The 22,426-nt window shown below is 39.4% G+C and overlaps 1 protein-coding gene and 1 long non-coding RNA gene across 2 annotated transcripts; both read right to left on the bottom strand.

The window, feature by feature from the left end:
• Window positions 1-957: 957 nt before the first annotated feature.
• On the bottom strand, window positions 958-19,173 carry LOC137465466 (uncharacterized). Its single transcript, XR_010994659.1, has 3 exons — window positions 18,950-19,173; window positions 12,477-12,609; window positions 958-1,279 (listed from the first exon to the last, which is right to left on the bottom strand). It is a non-coding gene; the product is annotated as an uncharacterized lncRNA (long non-coding RNA).
• On the bottom strand, window positions 10,627-12,021 carry GCNT1 (glucosaminyl (N-acetyl) transferase 1). The gene has a single exon (XM_068177532.1). It carries the CDS (start codon window positions 11,948-11,950, stop codon window positions 10,670-10,672), a length of 1,281 nt encoding a protein of 426 aa, XP_068033633.1. The 5' UTR covers window positions 11,951-12,021; the 3' UTR covers window positions 10,627-10,669.
• Window positions 19,174-22,426: the final 3,253 nt, after the last annotated feature.

Below are 22,426 nucleotides of genomic sequence, written 5' to 3' on the forward strand. Positions count from 1 at the left end.
TTGCTATTTTCCTAATTCCAATTTATTTATTATTTTATTATACGTTTTCTCATTCTATTTTTCTCATTCTAACAAAATATATTCTTCATCTCCCTTGCCTTTTAGTGCAGTGCCCTGTGATTTTTTGATGTAGTTTCTTTGGAGGAAGTGGTCTGTCTTCCCATTTGTTTACATTACACTGGCCACAGTAGGGCACTTGGATAAAGTTATGCTGAAATCAATAACCCTGTGCTATTTTTCTGCCTTTTACTTCCTCTGTACAAGTTAATATTTAACTCCAGTAAAAAGTCATACTGAGGATTTTTTTTCTTCTTTTTCCCCTCACTATGTGTCCACTCAGTGTGTGTCCACTGCCACGACTCCAGAAAAAGTGAACGGATCTATGCCATTTTCTTTTCTATACTAGTGTTCCCAAGGTTTTCATGGGATTCCCTAGCCACTTCACTACTTCACATCTAATACTGAATCTTCTGTCCCTTCTTACCATCTCCCTGCTATGTGTAAAAAAGCAAGTGCTTGTGCTAAGCAGAGTCTCATCACTTGTTCTGCTTTTCACAGCTTATTTTTAAGATATTTTTTGGTGTCTAAGGTAATGCAGATAATTTCCCTAGAAGTTACTGTGTTTTGCAAGCCTCTGCTGATGTTCTCTGTCTAACAAAAAATGTACTGTGTGAACCTTCATAAAATACACTGTAGAGCAACAGGAATTAGATCACAGCAGTGTCCCAAATCTGCCCAGCAGCTGGACTCCCTCATGGCAGAAATAATGTGATAATGTGGACTGAGCAGCTCTGAAACCAGGATTTGCTTATTGAACTGCAGCACTGGAATAAATTCCGTGAGGAGAAGTGCCAAAGGCCTCTTGACATATACTTAAGTGTTATTTGAGAGTGTTTTATCCAACAGCCTAATCCTTTTTTTTTTTGCAGATTTTAAGTTAACATCAAGTCTGAAAAATTATTCTACCATTTTTATTTTGCCCTTTTTAAAGTAGAGAATCTTCTATCTGGTAACTAGAGATGTTTAAAAGGCAGGGTAGTGAAGGTTGTTTTCTTTCTCCAGCTGAGGTTTATTTGCATAAGCCTTTTGAAGTTGATAAACTTTCCTTTCTGAAACTATGCAGGGTCCAGGCTCCGGTAATTTCCATTGCTTTGTTGCATTTTCTTGACTTCTCCTGCCTGGCATTCTTCAGATGTCAGTTCTTGAGACTTGCCATCACTCTGAGCCACCCTTCCAGCTTAGCAGTGGGCCTCTGATACTGACTGGTTTGTACCACAACCTCAGAGAAAGATAAAAGGAATGTGGTGTCAGACAAGCACAGTGACACTTCCTCCTTAGCAGTTACAAAGGGTAAATACCATGCAGTATCTGCACAGAGATCTGCAAACATCAGTGAAGATGTACACACTGGGCTGCATTTAAAATGTTTTCCCAAAGAGATGTTGGCATTCTGTGCCTAATTCCCTATCTGAGATCACGCACAAAGCTACATAAACCTCTTGAACAGCCAGCACAGGAAATTAACAACTGCATGGGGCTGGCAAAGGCAGTGTAGAGTATGGAGAAGGGTTTGTCTTTAACCCACTTGGAATTATAGAACTCACTTCTTCAGAGAAGAGATCAAATTCTTGTGTAGACAGCGACATGTATTTCTCATTCTTACAAAAAATGAGTGTGTGTGCTGTTCTCACACAGGGAGGGGAAGAAAAGGAAAGCCTTCTGAGTGTACTTACGGCATATGTCTTTGTGCAGACTTTAAAACTGATCAGTTGCTGGGCTGTGCACTATAGGTTAAGCCAGATGGGAGATGTGTAAATGCACAGATGAAGGATCAAAGATCAAAGATTAGATGATGATGGAAACAAGATGCCTCTAACTTGAGGTGTGGTTGGGCATGGATGGAATTTTGAACATACTATTCAGTGTACCACATTAGGTGCTTTCATATCTTTTTAAGAACTGGCCTAGGCTAGCAGCATGAAATATGAATTGTTTCATAGTCCTTTCCTACAGTTTTGGCAGTACCAAATATGGGAAAGAAAATTTGAGCCAATGCTGTTAATGTTAAAAAACCATTTCATGGTCACTTTTTGTTGCTGATATTTTTCCTTCCATTACCTTTGCCAACAAATGACACAGAGCACTCAGCAGAAACTGAAATAATTTTGGTAGAGTTATTTTTCATTTTTTTACCCAGCAGTTAAAGAGAGTAGCACATTAACCAAATACTGCCTTCTGCCAAAGCCATTTATACTACTATAGCTCCAACACATTTATATAAATAATAATACCACTGCTGATATATTCTGATATACAAACTTTAAGAGAAGATTTTCCTTGGGATTGTTAGACTATGTATCAGATAGTACGTTCCCATCAAAGGTCTCTATAATGCGGTTTCTCAGTCTAAGCTATTTTGTGTATCAGCTTCAGTCCAAAGAGATGGTGAACTACACAAGCAAGTATCTAACCTTTCTTGCAGTTGTTTATAGAAGTACCATACAAGTCCAGATATACAGACCTTCTGGAGCAAGATGGAGTACACATGAAAATAATTACACGAAATAGAATTGCTTTCCTGTAGTTCATTATCACAGCTACTTTGATGAAGTAGCAACTTCATCATTATAGCTACTAAACAATATTTAAGTAACCAAAAACCAAATACCTTCTTAGAGACATTTATGGAAGATTGACTTGCTTGTGCAGATTCTTCTTCGTGTCCAAAGTGAGATTTGTACAAGTGCAGACTCATTTTCCTTTTAACTGCACTCCAAGAAAAAGTGAGGAAGTATTTCCTATCATCCCACTGTTGTATCTCACAAATGGATTAGTTTGTGACTTCATTTGGTGGTGTGAGCAAAGCCAGATGGTGGTCACAACAGAACCAGAAAGTGCTAAGTGTTTTCATTGTTCAAAAAAACCCCTGCTATTCCCAGCTTCATCTGGGCTATGTGAGCTTCTGAAATGTGACTGCCAGTAATGGGGAAATACCATCACATTACATGTAGCAAGCACCCAGGCCCTCTCAGAGTGAAAATGTCATTCATGTAAGCAATCATTTGACCAAATTTAATCCCAGACTGATATGACAGTATTCTTGTGAAAGGAATACTGAGTTAAAAATAAGACAACAGGTGAAAAGCAATATGCTGGGACTTTGTGGGGACTGATACTTGGTGGGGTGACAAAGTGGATATGTGCAATATGGGAAAATGAGCTGCAGCAAACCTCTGGTATTACATATTATTTAAAACATTTGGTTCATAAGTAATGGATTATCTGACTCTAGAAATATTTTTCTTAAGCTCTTACTTCTCTAGAGTAGTTTTGTAACTGTATAACTATTGAAAGAATATAGGAAAACAGTTATATGGAATTATGTGGAGTGCAGCAGGTCTCCAAACTCAACCCCCTGCCCAAAACAGACTTAGCTGTGGGATCAGACATGGTTGCTCAGGGCTTTGTGTCACTGGGGTTTGAAGTTCATGAAGGACAGAGATGGTACAACCGCTCCAGGTAGCCTGTCCCAGTGTTTAGTTCCCCTGCCATGGAAATTCCTGAGGCCTGCTCTCTCTAGCTGAAAATTCTCCTGTTTCTACTTGTGGCAATTATTGTCAAAAAATCCTAGCTGCCAGTAACCTCCTTGTAGGCAGTGCAGACACCTTGAAGCTGCCCTCTTCCAGTCCAGCTTGCTGCCTTTCCTCACAGTGTCTGCTGAAGTCTTACTCACATACAACCAGGCAGGAATCATCTACTGCTCTCACTTCATCCACAAACCCAATTATTTTGCAACAGATGATCATCCATCAGATGAGGTATCACTTAGCCAGTCTCCATCTTCTGCCTTGTGTGCTTGTACTTGCTTAAGGGTTCTTGCTTCACAGATGCTTTCCCCAGGGGCTGAAAATGAGACATTCAGCCTGTAGTTCCTCAGATTGTTCCATCTGCCCTTCCTTTAGATGGGTGCAATGTTTGTTTTGCCTTGGCTGTCTGAGGCCTTCTCCAGTCTTTATGATTAATCAGAGCTGAAGGAATACAGCCTTTTGAGGATACTGGATAGCGTCCTCAGCACCCGTGGGTGCAGACCAGCTGGGCTCACAGGCATGGGTAGGTTGACAGCTCACTTGAAAGTCACCAAGTACCTCATCATCTGTCACTAAATCACTGCCCTCCCTCGAGCAGCTGGTTAAAATACGCTTTTTTAACCTCCACTGGCTGTAAAGCAACTGGTGACTGTAGCATCTCAGAAAGAGCTATGTGAATTGTTCTGATATTCTCATTGTCATTCTGTTCTGCTCTGACTGTCACTTTCTTTTCAGTGTTTTCTGCTCTTAGCATACTTCCAATTTTTTGAGAGACTGTTCCAGTCTGTGTCGTTCATCTTAGGATGGTGAAAGTAGCTTTGTGGAGGATTTTCCCACATTTAAAAATTTTCCACGTGTGACTATTTTAATGCTAGAAAGATGCTCAGCTGATGGAAATAGATTTGTGTTCTCCAAGTTTCATCCAAATTAACTGAAGTACATGAATTACATGGCCGCACTGCCAGTCTGGCAGATTTAGAATTTTCTGAAGATTCTTCAGGCTACTAGTAAAAATTCAGCCTTCAAAGGTCAAGTTCTCTGTATTGACTGCAGATTTTGATACATTGATAGGTAAAAACAATGTGATTTCAAAAATAAAACCCTAGCAAAATGTAGTTTGCCAAATAAAAGGCAGATATGCAAAAGCAATTATTCTTAAGAGGGTTTGAGACACAGAATTTACTAAAAAATTAAGCTAAAATATAGCTACTAAGTTGAGAAACAGTCACCCCTCACATGCTAGATCTAATTAATCTGAAAATAGTTTCTCTGAAACTTCATACCTTGGCCAGTAATGTTTAGAAGGTTTCTCAGTGTTTCTTTCATATGTGCCTTCTCTTCACAGATCCTGCTAGGAGGAGCAAAGAAGGTAGGAAACTCTGAACCAAGGAGGCAGGGGTGGGATAAGTCTTGTGTTTTAAGGAAGGAGAAAGCCCATGAGACTGGAGATACTGAGACTGGAAGAACAGACCTCTTTCTATGTGCCCTTAGTTACACAAGCAGGCAGAAATGTTTAAAAACTAGCAAAGGAAAATGCTTTGAGTAATTGCTGTGAAAACAAAGTGAAGGTTCTCTTTGGCCCTTCTGATTTTAGTAATTTGAAGAGAACAAGAGCTCTCAACCCGTCTGTTGCACTAGGGAGCAGGGACATTATCTCAGTGAAATATTTTGTTTGTAGCATTTCCTGGAATAGCAGCTATTTGAATTAAATTTAGTGGGGAGGGAAGAAGAGAGGGATGGAAAAGTATGTGTGGTACTTGTATTTTGCCTTCTTTTAGAAGTGCTTGAAGAAGATATAAATTAATTGTGTAGTCTGGATATTTATTTTTTCATTGCCCTCTCATTGCTGTCTCGTTGAGGATTTATATATCTCACAGGCAGCAGCTGCTCAGTGCTACAGTGCCACAGGCACAGCAGAAAGAATAAATGCTTTTGGTCTCACTCCCACAATTTAGGTTCACCTGGGTTTGCTTTGGTGTAAAAGCAAATCCCCACTGCTCTTGGGGGCCCCTGTAGGAACAGGGATTGAATGTGCCAGGATGCAAGGCTTACAAGGTTTATCATACGTTAACTCTTAAGAGCACTTTCTTGTTCTGCATGCCCAACAAAGACATGCCATGTACATAACATCACCGCCTGGTATGTTGTTAAAAACACGTTTGCTATTTTTGCAGAACTTGAAAAGGCTTAAAGGGTGGCTTGGACTAACTCAAAATTAAGGTCAACAGCACTTAAATTCCTGCTTGTAGGTATTACAAAATTATCCTAATAATCTAGTGGTTCAAAGGGGTAATCAAGATTTAACTGCCTGGTGAAAGCAACATATTTAATTAACAACAGTCTGTTGTTAAATGAGACTATGAGCATTACCTACAGACATGTCATGTGCACTCTTCCAGTACATTTTCCATACTAACATGATTTCACATCAACACTGGGGAATCTCTATTTCCAGCATCACTAATGCAACTCACACAGCTCTTGCCCGATATACTAAAGACTCACTCGTAACTGTTGATGCTAAGCCACAATTTTCACTTTCCCTATCTCACATCAGTCAATAAATTACACTTTGAAGCCTTACGACCATACCCCCATGCGTACCAAAGGCAACTTGTCTGAAAGGAAAAGTGATAAAGGCTTTTGATTGTAGACAAACTAAATTCATCAAAGATACTGACGATTTTATTAATTAAACATTTTCTGCTAAAAGATTCCTGAAATATTACTTGTTTAAATGAGAGAATTAAGGGGGTCATGTGCCTGAAAAATAAAAAAAAAAAAAAGAAGATATGCAAGATTAATGTTTTCATGATACAGAATGAAACACCGTTAGTTGTATGTGACTAGATCTCCCAGAAGGCTACGCTTCCAAGTCCAAAGGAAGTACTTTTTTAAAAATATAGCTAGATCTGTATCTGTCAGAAAAAGTTCCATCATCCTGTCTTGGAGTAGGTGACATGGATTTTAAAAGATGGCATCTGCTCAAGGCCCATCCTGACATGTTCTTAGCAGAATTTTTTTATCTTTTACACAACTTAGTTATTTTCTTAGGAAACTTCAAAAACTTCAGATTTTTTAAAGAAAACAATTTATTTTTTAATTATACTGTTTTACTTCAAGGATTTGGTTGTGTTCTTAACATTTTCTTGTCAAGCTCTATTATAGATACAGAAAACAGACAAAATAAAACAAATACTGGCAGATCCTAGAAGATTGCAACCATGTTCAAGACTCCAACAGCAAAGCTCAATTTGAGAGGCAGAGTATTTAAAAGAGGGTACTGAGCAGAATATTTCCCGCTTTGAAGATACTGTATATAAGGCATGGCAAAAAAGGCAGACAATGATGCAAGCGCAGACATCTGTATGTAGAGCTGTCAGATCCAAAAAAGGGAAGGGGATAAAAAAAAAAGGTGAAAATAAAAGGATGGGGTGGGGGAGGAAGGGAGAACCAAGAAGAAAAAAAAATCCAAACTATTATCTGTATGCAAAGAATGTATGCAAAACCAACTCATTTCTTCTATAAAACAGAAGAATTAGGATGCATATTCCAGAAAGATACAGTAACATCTTGAAATAACTTAAAAGATCAGATTAGTTAGATTCCTAAAAACTGAGTAAGTACATCTGTTAAAAGTCTGCTGGCTTGATTTCAAATAAAAAAATATAATCTGAAGGCTATTGCTTTTCACGTGTGTTAAGCACCTGGAAGGCTGTTGTCTGTCAAAAGCAGGTTACTGTTAATTTATCACACTGTAGTCTAGAGCATTAAAATGCATTGAATTGATCCATTGAAAAGAAGATAATTTGAAAACTTACCTAGATTATTGAAACACTAAGCTAACAATGGCATTGCTAGCTGGAATTTGGAAGCCATTTTACGTTACAAAATTTTCCTTATTTAAGTTCACTGAAGAGGTACTCCCTACAATATTAGCTCTCCTAGTTATTCCATGACTAAAAGAAAATCACCACTATCAGTTTCAATAAAAGAAGATTGAAATTTAAAAAGTGAAGTATTGCAGCAGTAATTATATTAAATCATGTTTATTACTTTTAATGACTGCTGCTGAATTCAGAGCTGGCAACAGTGTTGAATCTGGAGGGATTAAATCCTCCTGATCAGCATAGTACATGTATGTTGAACCAGATGACCTCTTTTATTTTCATCTTGTACTGCATTCATATTATGACCTAGGTCAATTTTTAATTGTCAGATTGCTTGAAAATGCACCAAGTAATGATGATCTGACTGGTGACCTTGATTAAAACTGCAGTGTTGTAGGTTTTCTGTCATTTTTTCTTGTGCTCGATAGGAAGGAGCAAGAGCCAAACACACCCTCCCTTGTCAAACCAAACTTCAGGCAGGCAAGAGATAAAAGCACAAGTATTAGGTTTCTTTGATCAAACCACCCTTTGATCCTAAAGGCTTTCAGCCTGGTGATCCTTAGTGTTACATGATACTTTGTTACCACAGTTATCATCAGTAAACCAAGTAAACTGTTGTTGTTACTATTATTAATGCCACTCAAAATGCTTATGTGTTAAGTGGGGACTGAACTAGTGCAGTGACTTCAAGGCACTGAGCTCTTTTAGAAAGTTCTACTATGGAAAATTAAATGATGTTAGGGGACTTTGAGTGGTATACATGGTACTTCACCAACGATTTCAGTGGCTACTCCTTGTTTCCCAGCAATGGTGGTCAGCTGAACTGAGAAATTGAACCAGCTTTAAATCACAGAAAAAAATTGAAAAGAAAGAAAGAAAAGAAAAAAAAAGATTATTCAGTAGGCAGAATGCAAACCAGTTTCCCTCCTAGCTGCCCAAAGGATGACAGGATCATGGTGAGAAGGCTGATGTAGTCTGGGTATGTGACTTGGGCATTTAAATTCTAACAGAGCAAGGTGACTGTTCTCTAGTCAGTTTTAGAGAGGGTTTTGGAGGGTTGTTTTGTAGTTCACTTTTCCCAGAAGAAATTCTTCCTTATGGCAAACGTATCCTAAATAGGTATACTCTCTTACATTTCCTTCTGTACAGAAGATACAGTGAGCATACACAGGATCTCTCTTGACTCTTTCTAAGCAGTAATATTTGAAGCATCTAATCAAGCAGCATCTTTGCTACCCATAGCAGCAGTACTATTAACAACAGAAATACAGACAGGGTATTACACAAATGACTAAGTACAAAGCAGGCTGGAAGAGGTAGGGTAAAGATGCTTTAACTGACAAGTAGATTTCAAGCAATTGAGTCAGCAGTCCATCCACTGCACAGAATATTTTATTTTTTACCATCATTTTTTCGGTCTTTTTGAACTAGCAGTTTTGGTATCATAGAAGATACTCATGTAGATTGTCTTGAGGTGAAAATTCTTAAAAACTGCTTTCTGCTAAAAATGACTTCCTGGAAATTCCCAGTACTATACGCAGTGAAGTCTGTTGTAGCTTGTGCAGAGGGTGGGGAAGACGGGGTATTTCCCTCAACTGCCTTCGGGGTATTTCCCTCAACTGCTTTCGTTCACATGCTTTAATTACCTGTTAATGTGAAAATCTCTGAAGACTCCCTGAACAACTTTCAGGTGGTTCTGAAGGCAGAGGTTGGCAAAAACAGGCTCCACTTCAGATTAGACTACTTGCCTCCCTAGCTGTTTGCATGACCAACGGTAAGCAGTCCTTTATGTTAATGTCTAAGTAGGAGAAACTTCAGAACAAGCTGCCTTTGTAAGAAACACATGCTGCAATTACAGCAACAGTTCACAAATAAAAACATTTAGTCTGTTTTGCCATTTGCTAATACTTGTTATGAATTCCACTGCCTTCTCAGGAACGAGACAGCTGGCAGTAACTATGCATGACAAAGCTGAATTGACATAGAAGGAAATAATATCATCACTCAGAGTGTCCTCTTCTTTCATCCCCAAGCTTCTGTGCTACACTGCAGCAGCTAAACTAAGCAATGGCCTAATTGGAATTAAAATCAGATGAACAAGTTAAACCTAAACAAGCACAAATGATCATATGGAGGTAAGGCAGGGCTTATGTAAGCTGCAGCTTCAGTCATGTATGGAAAACTATAGCAAAAATATCTTCTGCCTTCATCATTAGGAATTATTTGTGGTATTTTCAGAGGAAGCTTAAATTGTAGGAAGAGACAATATTGTTTAAAAAAATAATTTTATTTTTTCCGTACTGAGTGTTAAAATAATCTGGAATGCAAGTTGAGCTTGACAGAAAGCAGAAACCAGCAGTTCCATCAGTAATATTTAGACACTACTTCAGTTCTTTAAGTTTTGAGAAACTTCAGCTCTTTTGGATACAAAAGCAAAAGTCCCCATAAAGTAAGAAATGTAAAATTACAAGTCTAAATCTCATCAGGCACAAAACTGAAGTTTCCCTGAGAAGATGTAATTACAAACTAGTGTATAAACTTTATATCACAATATCAGAGTGCTTTAAGAATACAAAAGATTTGAATTCTTTAATACTCCATGCTGAAGACAAAATTTTCAGAAGGATTAAGAATTACATGTAACAGAACTGCAGCAAACAGATCTAAGTAAAATGGTAACAGCTGGCTTTGCATATCCCCTTTTGCATAGCTTTTAGATAATTTCTAATGTTATATTCCTGAGATCTTTTAGTATTCAGTATGAAGTGCAGTCCAGCTGCTTTTTACCCCACTCCTTCATCTTTCTCTTCCAGCTAGCATTACATTCATGGGAAAAAAATTGAGAATAACCACGAACAACATGCATTTTCTGTGCCTTAAAACAGTTTAGCCAAAGCAAGTCCATTAATTATAACTTCTAGACAATAAATACTCCAAATAGCTGGCTTTCCAAAAACTGCTGTCTGATTTTGTACCTAAAGCTCCAAACCTCAGTGTGCCTCAAGGCATTCTCAAGACATGTCTTTTCTGCCCTTTGTCCGTGGACAAGGCGGGGCCGGGGCGTGAGCACCACCACACCAACATGGTGGGAATCATTGCACCCATTATCAGCATCACCACGATTGCTGTAACATGTTAAAGTAAGTCGCAGTAGAATATTTGTAGCTATGTTTCCTAACAAGAGCACACATTTCAGTTCCTTTGCAGATACAGAGCTTTGTGCCGCAAATACTCTTCCAAGCATTTCACTGCAAAAGGGTCAACATCAGTGTCAAACTTATTAGCAAATAAGTGGTGGTTTCGTAGCATCCAGTTCAAGTCTCCTACTCCAAAAACACAGACAGAACGAATGTGAACTCCACTGCATGGTGGGTAGGGGGCACCTTTGGACACATCACCTTCGAAGTACTGCCATTTGACAAACCTGGCCAGTGCATTCATGTCAGAAACGTCGTACTTGTCACTGGAAGAAAATGCGCCTGGGACTTCAGGGATTCTCTGAATTGTTGCCCACAGGTACTCATCTGGGCTGTAAGTATCTTTCGCCCACTCAATGAACTTAAGTATTTTGCTGTTTTCTAGTACATATTCTACAAAGTTCCTGCTAACTACAAAATAGGCACTGCCAGAAAAAACTGGAGTACTGAGAGGTGGTAGTTGTTTGTCTATGCCTGTGTTCTTTATTTTACCATCAATAATCTCATGGTGTTTCTTCCACCTTACTTCTTTATAAACAGGCATTTTTTCTGTTTCCAAGCTGTTTTCACCCTTAAGGGCTTTTAATTTCTCTACTATTTCCTGGTTGGTCTTTATAGGAAAGTCCATACCACATAGGTTTATTAGGTATTTCCAGTTTGAACTTCTTCTGTGGAGATCTTTCATGCAGTTAATGTCTGCCTGCACTCTGCTCCATGAAGCATATACCACACTCTCTAACTGGCTGGAAATAAAGACATTATCAAAACATGAGACTATTCCCTTCACAGCAGCAAAAAAGGATTCTGGAGACTTTTTGTCTACATGAATGCAGTAAAAATTCTGTGGAGTGTAGATTGATCTTAGAAGTCTATCAAGCATCTCAATTTTGTGATAAACCACTATTGAGTAAGCAACTGGAAATTCTGCTTCTTCATTACTGAGAGGTTCCATAATGTATTTCCTAGTCTTGATGAAGGAGGCACAGTCTGCAGTCATGTTAATATAATCATCTGTTGTTAGTCTGGGGCGTTTCTTAAATGACACTGATAATGCCTCAAGCTGTACCTTTTGTATTTCTTCTATATCCCCCTCAATAATCTTGGTGCAGTTAACATTGCTAATAGGATCTTCTTTTGTTAGCTCCAGATGTCTCCGATTTAGGAAGTCATCTTTCTGGTTAACTTTCAAAACTGAAATGATTACTAAAATGAGAGTTAGACCCAAGAAAAGCCTGAAGCGCGAGTTGTGGCAAAACCGTAATTTCCTCTTCAGCATTTCAAATACCAGGTAGCTTTACAGGGCTAAAAAAAAAAAAATCTTCTTCTCTATTCATAAGAGCTTCAACAACTTCCAAAAAACATTTGTTTCTCAGGATTTTGGCAAATTTTTCAGGGAAATGGAAGGAAAAATCCTAAAACAAAATGGAATATGATAGTCATTCTTAGACTAAAAGGTTTCTTTAAAAAATAGTGATTAATAATTACATTCATATTTAGTGGCAGTAAAAAGCTGAATAGCTCAGAAAAAAATAGTCTGTTGAAAATTAAAAATTAACAAATAATTTTTTAATAGAAAAACACTGGGAGAAGCATACAATTTTCATGAAACTTCCACAGTACTAACACTACAAACCGAAGTTCAGTAAGAAAATAGAGGCGATTCAGTTGCATCTAAAACAAAATTTAAGTCGGATACACTACTGAGAGGCAGGTATTTCTTCTTAATTCATGCTTTAGAGCTTGACAAGAATGTTTAATACCCACTTCAGGGTTGACATAGATTTCTTTATCATTAAACTTACCACTCACTTCCTGGATGGCAGTCATGCTTTAGTTCTCACTGGCAAAGAAGTCCCTGCAGCCCTTCAAGATCTTTATGTGAGACAGTCTCTTCAACATCCTTCAGATGAGTTTAGAAATACCATCAGGGAAGAGCTGATGAGAAGGGCAAGGAAAAAGAGTTATTACAACAGGGCATCTCAGTTTTCAGAGTTGGGAGAAAAACTGTCACTGAATTGCTGAAATAGGTTTATAAAGTAAGAGGCAATACTTACGACCTGTATCTCAAGCTGGTTTGTATCAAGTCACTGCAAGTGCACTAATCTAAGTGCACAGCAGTGTTGCATTACCACCTTTAAACACACTTGTTCTTATTATTTTTATATGGAGGTATGCTGCAATGCTGGATTGTTACAAGATTTCTAGCCAATTTTATTTTCCACTTTACTGCACAAGCACTAGATAATTTTTGTTTGTTAGTTCTGTTAGTCTTTAAGCACCTTTTTTCTGTTTAAGTACTCTGTGAACAGAATCCCTCCAGTTGTGCAGCAGCTACAGCGGTAGCTGTTGAGAAAACGGCACCCTAGTACTGTATCGCAGATAGTACTTTAAAAAAAAAGACACACCTATCTCATGCAGGTAAATTGATCAAGAATAGGATATCCTTTAATAACTTACACTGCTACTCAGATGCCACTTCTAATCACAAATTCACTGCCTAATAATTTAGTGCAGGTTTGAATTTCAAACCAGTCTCTAAATGCAAAAGACCACAGTTTACAGAGAATGACTTCCAAAATGTGAATCTTTAAGTTTATGAAATACAAAGTATTTGTGAGATACAAGGCTTCTTACATTTTTACTACTTTCAAGAAAAAAAGACAGTGCCTCAGAATAACTTTTTTAACTGGAAAGAAACTCTGTTTAAGAAAAATAAGTGTGTATCGTGTCCACTGCTTTGTTTTGCTATAGGTTGTTCAGCATAAGAATTTCCTTTTCCCTTCTATTTTCTTTAAGCTACCCCAGGATCATTTTAAGTTTTAATCCCTAAACTGTGGCTCTTAAGCTGCTACTGGCAGATCTTAGAACAGGTGCATTCAGGAAACTGAGGCATGGCATCACAGAGTTTTTCCTTAGTAATGCTGCCTGGGATGCACTACACGTTGGGTCCACCACTTTGCCCATGGCACTGCAAACTGACTGAGGGAAGCAGCAGGTGGGAGGAAGGTGTGGAACACTGCACAAATGTCTAGCACAGCTATGAGAATCAGGAAGTATTATAGTCAAATATTTTGTATTTCAAGCCAACAGCAGGCAGAGACCACAAAGTAGACATATTTGTCACTAACAGCATTATATGAACGTTTTATTTACACTGACATGTACTTTGTAATTACAGTGGAGAGCACGCAGAGGGAAATTTCAACAATGAGGTCTTACACTCTAAATTAAAAAAAAATAAAAAGAAAATTCCAGAATTCTTTCAATCTGCAATGTGACATTGAATGCAGCAACATAATTTAGAACATGTTTTAACACGCTTTGTAACTTATCACACACTTTTGTACTCGATGTCCTGCTTGTTTTCACTAGTAGATCTAATCCTCCAAAAATAATATTCATCACATATTAAATTAACAAAGGAAGGAGACTAAATACGTGATAGTGTCCATTGCATATATATTTTCATAGGATGAAGCCTGTGATACTGCTTAACCTTCAATTACTGTATTCTGCCTACCAACTTAAAAATTAAGACATTTCTAGAACTTAAAGTGTACTTCAAATACAGTTATATTTGTGATACTTTAGCTGATAGACATTGGAATCCTTTCTTTAGGCTGTAAGCACTATTATTTTATCCTATTCTTACTTTTTATAGGAGCACTGAGAAGCATTTTATAGCTTTGAGAAATAACACACACTCAAGATTACCAACCCATCACTGTCTCAACAGAGGGAGACGGTCTTAATTGAAAGTGACCATGGCAGTCTTCACCTCCTAAAATTTTCAAAGAATAAAGCTTGCTAAGAAGTCTTTCCTGCTCCCATTTTAGAATAAAACTTAGTTGAGTGTAGGATAAAGAATCCCATTCAGAAAGACTTTGTATACCCAGCTGGGTGCAATTCCTCTATTGTTCAAAGCTCAGAATAATCAGACATGGCATTTTCATGATACCAAAATGAGAGATCTGCAAACACACATTAATATGGCTCTTATCTTTATGTGAATTTTTTTTCCCTGTAAATTTCTCTCACTGGCACACTGCTTCCTTGGACCAATTTTAACAATAAGTTACTATTTATTTATGCTCACAATTTCAAAGTCCTAAAATCTGATCATATCCCATTCACAAAATCAGATCTTTACAGGGTAAGATTTGTTGCCTTTCATCTAATAATACACCTAATTCACTTACTGAGCATAGAACACTCATTAATATAGTTTCAGATTGCATTCAGTTAAGCTTTTTTAACATCACTAAAGCTTTAGTTCTGCACAGCCTTAATGCTAGAGAATTATCTTGTCAGAGGCAGTACTTTGCACTGTGGCAGAGGTGGAGGAAGGTTTGCAAAGCTATGGAGGAAATGCTTCATTTGGCAGCCTTCCTCTCGCTCTCAAATGAAATTCAGTTGCAGAATTGACATACCTGACCCACTTCCTATTTTTTTTACTGCTTTCTTCTCAAGTCAAAATATGTATTTTTGAAGCAGTCATCGTTGAAAGGGGAAACTCACAGCCGTTGCTGGTAGTTGGGGGAGTTATTTAGTACAAAGGCTGGGTTAGCTGCCCACTTCCCTCTTTCCTGCCAAAATTATTCTTTATTGCTGTCTACAAACTGTATGGTATGACTAAACAAAACCAAGGTAATTTCAGCTTGATTTCTAGCAAACACAAAATTCCAAGAGAAACCTAGGTCTTCAAAACAAAAAACGCCCAAAATCTCCAAAACAAAGGAAAAAAACCCTCCAGACAAAACACTTTTACAACAGTATACCAGAGCTTGGAGGGAGACCAGAGCTAGCATGGAGGTTTTGTGCAGACAGGTTGGACTGGAGTTGCTGGTCCTACAAATGAGGATGCTTGTGAGGATGCACAGCCAGCAGGGCACCACTACTCCAGCAGCCAGGACACCAGCCTCTGGCCATTGGCACAGCACAACCTCTGCAGCTTCACCGCACCACTGCTCCAACACCACGATGTGCTGCTGGTGGAAGGAGCAACCCCACTCCCATCTCTGGCACTCAAACATTGGACCAGGAGGGGTGCAACAAAAGATCCAACCAGATGGCCTCTGGGGAGCTCTCCAGCCAGTGGGGCGACGAAGATGGATTTGCTGGGAAGTCCTAACGTATCTAGAATGCTTCAAAGCATGCTGTAGTTACTGCAATTACTATGCTTCCATTCAGATTCAGTTATAAGGAACATTCATTCTGATGAGGAAGTGATTTTCAAAGCAGTAAGCAGCTTGTATAAACACAAATATGCATAAACACAAAGACAGACTTCGTGGACTGCAGAGATCTGCCAGGCACAGAAGTCATTTACTCTGCTTCCCATGACACCAAGTAGCACAATCTTGAAAGTAGATATGCCTGTAAATAAATCCAAGAACTCATATTTGTTCTGTTAGTTAGTGTTGAGTCTTGGGTCTTAGTGAAAACGAGAACTGGTCATAAGCTGCATAGTTGGCTTACCATAAGCCTTTATGGGACCCATAATTCTGAAATCTCATGCAGCAGGGTTTCATGTGGGCACAGTTGTCTGCAACTGACAACACTCTGTAGGAGTAGATGCTTTTCCTTCAGAGGTGCTCAGGAAAACAATAAAAAGGGAAAATACACTCTCTTTTTACAGAAAAAAAACCCAACACATTTATAGTCCTATGTCATCTTGGAAGACAGCTTTAAACAAAACTCCACAAGTGACTAGTACTGCTACATCCATCACTATATTGAAATTAAATACTGAGAGTAGCTAAAAGTAAACAACTGTTTTTTCAGAGCTAAAAAAAAAAGAAAAAAATAAATTCAAACTTCCTGGTTATTTGAAGATATTATATTCAATTGTTAGGAATCTAACACTAAAATATTTCTGTTTCAGAAAATTAATAACACTCACATGAACATACACTGTGTAGATTGTAAATTGAAAAACCATTCAGTTTTACTAGCCTTTCTAGTACTCTCTTATACTACTGTATCACGTAAACCTCTGCAGAACAGTTCAAAACCTTATTACTATTTCCAATCCCGTCCGTCCTTAGAGGCCCCACAGATAAAGCTAACAGTAAGGAATTTCAACTAAGATGAAAATGTTATGGCAAAGTTATTCAGTGACCAGTTTCTACCAAAAGAAGCCTGTGACTCTTAGTATGGACAAAAAGATGGGTTTTACCTTAAGGCTACTAACACTGAAAGTAGAAATCACAGAACAAAAAATAATTAAATCTTTAAGCTAATGTTGGCCAATTTAACATGCAGTAGAACTGCCCGGTGTTCCTCAAGGTAATTTGTACACTTTGTCTACTTCAAGGTAAAATACACACCTGTTTTTTTCACAATATTCCAAAGTAGGACCTATAATCGTCAGGAAGAGAGTAGCTGCTGCACTCCTCATGCCCACATAAAAAATTTTGCTCACTGCTGCCTTGTGACAATGCTGTATTTCATAATGGGACACACTGGCAGGAAAGGTAATCTATTAAAACAGAAAGAAGGCAGAAGGAAGAAGCTGTCAAATTTTTGAGTACTGGGATCCCTCTTCAAGCACAACATAGAAAATATTCTGAGATTTTCTTAAGCCCTATGGAGAAGCCAGCATTTTAAAGCCATACCTACAGTTATAGCTCATCAGTAAGCTAAAGAATCATCAGTGAACTTCCTGAGATATTCTATCACAGTTTTCCAAGATGAGGTTTCTGTTTGTTTTATTAAGTTCCTCTAACAGCACCACAGTTATTCTATGTATAATAATGCTGCACATTGCAAAAAGTGGTGTATGAAGTGTACCTAACACTGAAAGTTACTTCCCTTGTACTACTGGATAGGATACATTTTTGTGGCACTACATTTTTTCGCCTTTTCTGAGACAGAATTCTATGTTGATAGTTAGGTGTTTTCAGTTTCAGGAGCTTATGAACCAGAGTAAAGGGAGAACTTTTAAATTATGTTGAAATCCAAAGCAAAACTGAGAGGAATTATTTTTAAAAATGAAATTAACTCTTTTAATAAGACTAGCAGCGGGGTTTCTAATGTGGAAACAAAACTGGAGAGCAGGATTTTACTCAGTAAACATAGTATTTTCAGCAAATAGACTGTAAATCTTTAGCTTGTATGTTTGCCTTGCATTTGGTCTATGTTAGAAAAAAAACACACTTGGCAAAGGTATTCATCAGGTTTTTTAGCAACTTTTGGCTCTTCTGACCTCAGGAAGTGAGTATTACCCCAAATAATTCAGATTATTATAGGAAAGACATTATGCTGGTAACTGGTATACACTTTAGGCAGAATAGCTAATCATTAAGGAGAAAATACTTTCTTTTGTATAGACCTACTCTCAAAAGCAATCTAAGTGATCTCCAACTTGAGCTACAAATACTGCACTGTTTTTCACAAAAATTTTCAAGTTCAAAGACAGAAAAGCTAGACTTGTCCCCTCTTCTCTCACTACCATTTGACTCACATTCTTGCCAGCTCTGTGGTCAAATACTTCATATTCCATTAAAAATTAAATTTAAAATAGCAAACTCCAAAATGGCAATTCCCTCCTGCTGCCACTCCTCCTCTTTCCCACAAAGTCCACTTTTCTGAGTAACGCTGAAAGAAGGCAAACTGCCAGAGCATAACTGAGTCTCCTGTCAGCCTTCTTTTTCATTCCTCTCACCCAACCTGGGCCACAAAAAAAAAACCCTATTTACATTCTTCTAACTAGCTTTTTTTAAAATTCTGACCCAAAAGAACTTTTTTCAGGGTTTTCCCAGTTACACTGAGTTAAAGAGAGAGAGAGAGATAGGAAAAAAGCGGCACAATCTACAACTGCAACACCTCAGGAGCATCATGAACCCTAAACCCTGTTATGGCTAGCAGATTTCCCACCAAGCGAACATCCAGCCCGGGGAGCAACAGCCTACCCGGGGTTCCCTGCATGCACTGCCGCGGAAAAGGCGAACGGAGGGTCGGAAGACAGAGAGTGGGGAAATGAAACAAACTAAGAAGAAAGGAGGTCTGGCAGGGAAAAAGCAGGGGAAAAAGGGGAAAAGGGAAATGAGAAGAACAGGGGAACGAAAGAAGAAAAAGGACATAACTGGAACCAAAAAGGAGAGAAGAGAGGGGAAGTGGGGGCGGGGAGGGGCGGGGGGGAGAGAGAGTATCGAAGGGGAGGGAAGGGGAGAGAGGGAAAGGGGTAAGGAAAGAAAAAAGAGATGGGGGAGGAAAGAAGGAAAAAAAGGAGAGAGGCACAACAGATGCGTCTCCCTACCCTTCAGTGCAGCACCTGCCCGACGATACGGCGGCTGCTGGAGTAATACTGCGAGGCTCCGCAGGGTACGGCGCCCGGGAAGAGCGATGCTCCAGACCAGCCTGCGCCGCCACCCGCTTCGGGACCGCTCGCGGTACGCCCACAGCACCAGGTGCGGAGCAGCCCAGGGACAGGCACGGAGACCGGCCACCTCCCCGGCGGGCGCGGCCCCGAGGCGGACTCGGCTCCTGCCCTGGGCTGCGGGTCCCCGCCCGGCACCCACACGCGGGTCCTGCTGGCCCGGCCCTCCGTGGCGCCGCGGCCGCGCCCAGCGTCCCTCCCCTGCCTCTCCGCGCCCCGCCCGGCCCCGGCCCCGGCCCCACCCACACGGAGACCGAGGCAACTGCGCTTGTTTATGCTCTGTGTTGCTTTCTTTAACGCTTCCTCCTGCAGTACCGGTAACGTCGGAACCCACATAGGACCAGCTTCTCTGCGGCTCCTGGGATCGAAGGGCTGTCTCGTGGTTCCCAGCTCCAAACAACCACCGGGGCTGGGGGCCAGGTGTCACGGGGGCAAGGCGCCGGCCGGGCTCGGGGTGGTTGCAGCAGCCGCGCCTTGGTGAGCGGGGAGCCGGCGGGGCCGGTGCTCCTGCGGCGGCACTGCGCAGCCCGGGACTCGCCTGCTGCTGCATGTGGGCTTGGAAGAGCTCCGTGCGGGAACATCGAGAGACGGAAGGGAAGGTGGGGTGGAAGGGGAGCAGACGTGGCTGGGAAGGGGTGCAGGACACTTGCAGCGGTGAAGAGTAAGCCGTGCCTAGGCAGAGTGAAGAAGACTCAGGTTACTTGTTTGCTTTGTCACTTCAAATATCTGTCGGACGATAAACCTAGTGCACGGGGTGTGGAGCGAAGTGAAAGATGAAGGTGGAGCTTAGGGGCAAGCCCCCTATTATTTCAGCGAAGTACTTCGAAGGAAAACAGAAAATTAAATTCCAAGGAAATAAAAAGTTCAAAGAGAGTGTGTGCCACATTAAAAAACTCCAAGTACTGCAGCCTGCAGCGACTTGAACAGTGCTTACAGAATTCCTCAAAAATCCTTGCACGTCTGCATTATCTGGCGTGCAGCTTGATTTGGCAGCTGGAGGCACACTTAATAAACTCTCCTGGCCATTTCTCATCCCAATCATGAGATTGTATTGAGAAGTCCTGCATCTGCACTTATCAAGAGACTGGAAGCTAACAAGAAAATGAGATTAGTTTTCAAGGCTCTTACTGGAACACATTGCCAGCAGAAGATGAAATTGTCTCCACACATCAGATCCATACACGTGGATCAGACAGTTTATTTTAGAAATGGACTGCAACACCTCAAATTTTCAACATCACGTTGTCAAGATAATGTTTAATGTGTATATGTATATATATATATATGTATATATATATATATATATATATATATATGCTGGGTAAAGAATTAGTGTGTAACTGCATGCCAGCTTGGCAGTTCTCCCTTTTTCCCCTTTTCCTGACAGATGTGGGGGAAAGATGGTTTTCTAGTGTGTCTATTATTCATAGGCTTGAACTTCTTGTTCACTTTTGATTGTTCATGGAGCACCAAGCCAAAAAGGCCTTTTATCTGTAAACCTAGCAGAGGCTGGTAAGAGAAGTTTCTAGCAGGAGACAAAATATGGGGGAGTGGGCAAGATTTCCTATTAGTTTTCCCCATGAAGAGTAATGTTTTATAATTACTAATGATTTTTTATTATAGACAGTGACTGTGTCTTGTTTGTCTTCCATGTAAATGAGAAAAATAAATCATAACAAATTTAAGTATTTGTTCTCTTGCTAAACTGCCTGCAAAAGATCACAATATTGCAATTGCAGTCAAGCAGTAGAGCTGAACACCAGTGTTCTTAAGAGAATGAATTGGGTAAGCTTTAGGGGCAGGTGTTTGCTCTGTTTTCCATCTACTCTGCCCTAATTACTTACAAAGCTACAAATGCAAAGATGTCTGATGCAAAGTCACCAACTAGAGTTGATATATATTGGTGCACTAACAAAGTACTGTCTAAGAAGTACTTCCTGTGGAGAGAAAAAAAAAGGCATTAAAGTCATTACTGCGTGTAATTATTTCAGGTAGAGGACTGATGTTAAGAAGTCTGTTATTCTCTAACTTTGGCACAAGTAACAAATGGAGTTCTCTGTACACTGACATAATTACAGAGGTTGTGATCCTTGGCTGACTATGCTGGCAGAGACCCATCATGTTTTTAGTTTAGCTTTATGACATTTCAAGGACTGTGTTTCACTTACAGTTCTGTCATGGATAGTTTTTGTTAGCTGTTCCTAGTAAAAAAATTGATGAAATGGGTTTGTGCCTGGTTTTTACTCTTCTAACCTTGAGTCTGGAATATGAAGATGACACGGTCCACAAACTGCACTTCCTGCCATGTGACAGGCCAGTGACAGATGTGACTGTATGGCAGCTGTAAAACAAAGGAAAAAAGTTATGATGTTCACAAATTTGGAGTTACTGACAGACAAAACAATAGAAAAAGTGGAACTTAGAGGCGAAATAAAGACAAAAGTGAACAAAAAGCAAGTTACAAATATGGGAAATTTAAAATCCATAAATTATTTTGCTGTGAATTTTGATTGGTTTGAATGAAATCAGTTTGTACATGAATATTTGATGAGATAAGACTAACAACCCAGTGAGAACAAGTACATGCAAAGAATATTGAGAAAGTTCCAAAAATAGTTTTCTGTGCATGGCTAAACTTACATAGTTATGGTGCAGGAGAATACAGCTTAAGTATATTTTGAATAAGGAGGACAGCTGTCTCACAGATACACTTTCTCTAATTTTATATTAGTATCTCATTTGTAATTTGACAGCTGCCTCCAGGATTTTGGACTTTTTCTTGGAAAACATAAAGTATACAAAATGTTTCTAAATACCTTAGATTTATTTTTTATGCTATGTAAAAAGTTCAAGTGGTAGAGAATTTTTTAGTCATGCTTACTGCTAATTCTTCTAATTTTACTTGTTTTAAGGAGGTAAAATTTCCTTTTTCTGAAAAGTCAGACAGTGGTCTAGAATTTTGTAATAAGACCTTCCCAACTAACCTTCGTAATAAATGACTTGTCTTAATTTTTCTGTTATGTAAGTGTAACCCAAATATCTATTTCTTCTGATAATTAAGACCTAACATTAGAAAGATGCAAGGTCCTAATATGTGGTTTTATATTTTAGTTAAATGCTATGCTCTGTCTCACCCCTGGAAAATGTCTGGTTTATTCCAAGCCTGTGATCCTCCCCTGCAGTATCCTGTGTCTGTAATCCCATTGGCCCAATCAGTTCTGCGCCCACTTTGAATCTCCCTGTTAAGTGTGCCGGGGGGACAGTTCACTCTCTCTCTTCGCCGGCTCTCCTGGCTGGTTCCAGCTCAGCCCCTCTCTCCCCCTCCCCTTTCCACCCTCACTCCCCTTTCCCCCCCTCTCCCTCAGAAACCAT

Source organism: Anomalospiza imberbis, chromosome Z (genome assembly GCF_031753505.1).
Source record: "Anomalospiza imberbis isolate Cuckoo-Finch-1a 21T00152 chromosome Z, ASM3175350v1, whole genome shotgun sequence".
Classification (NCBI taxonomy): domain Eukaryota; kingdom Metazoa; phylum Chordata; class Aves; order Passeriformes; family Viduidae; genus Anomalospiza; species Anomalospiza imberbis.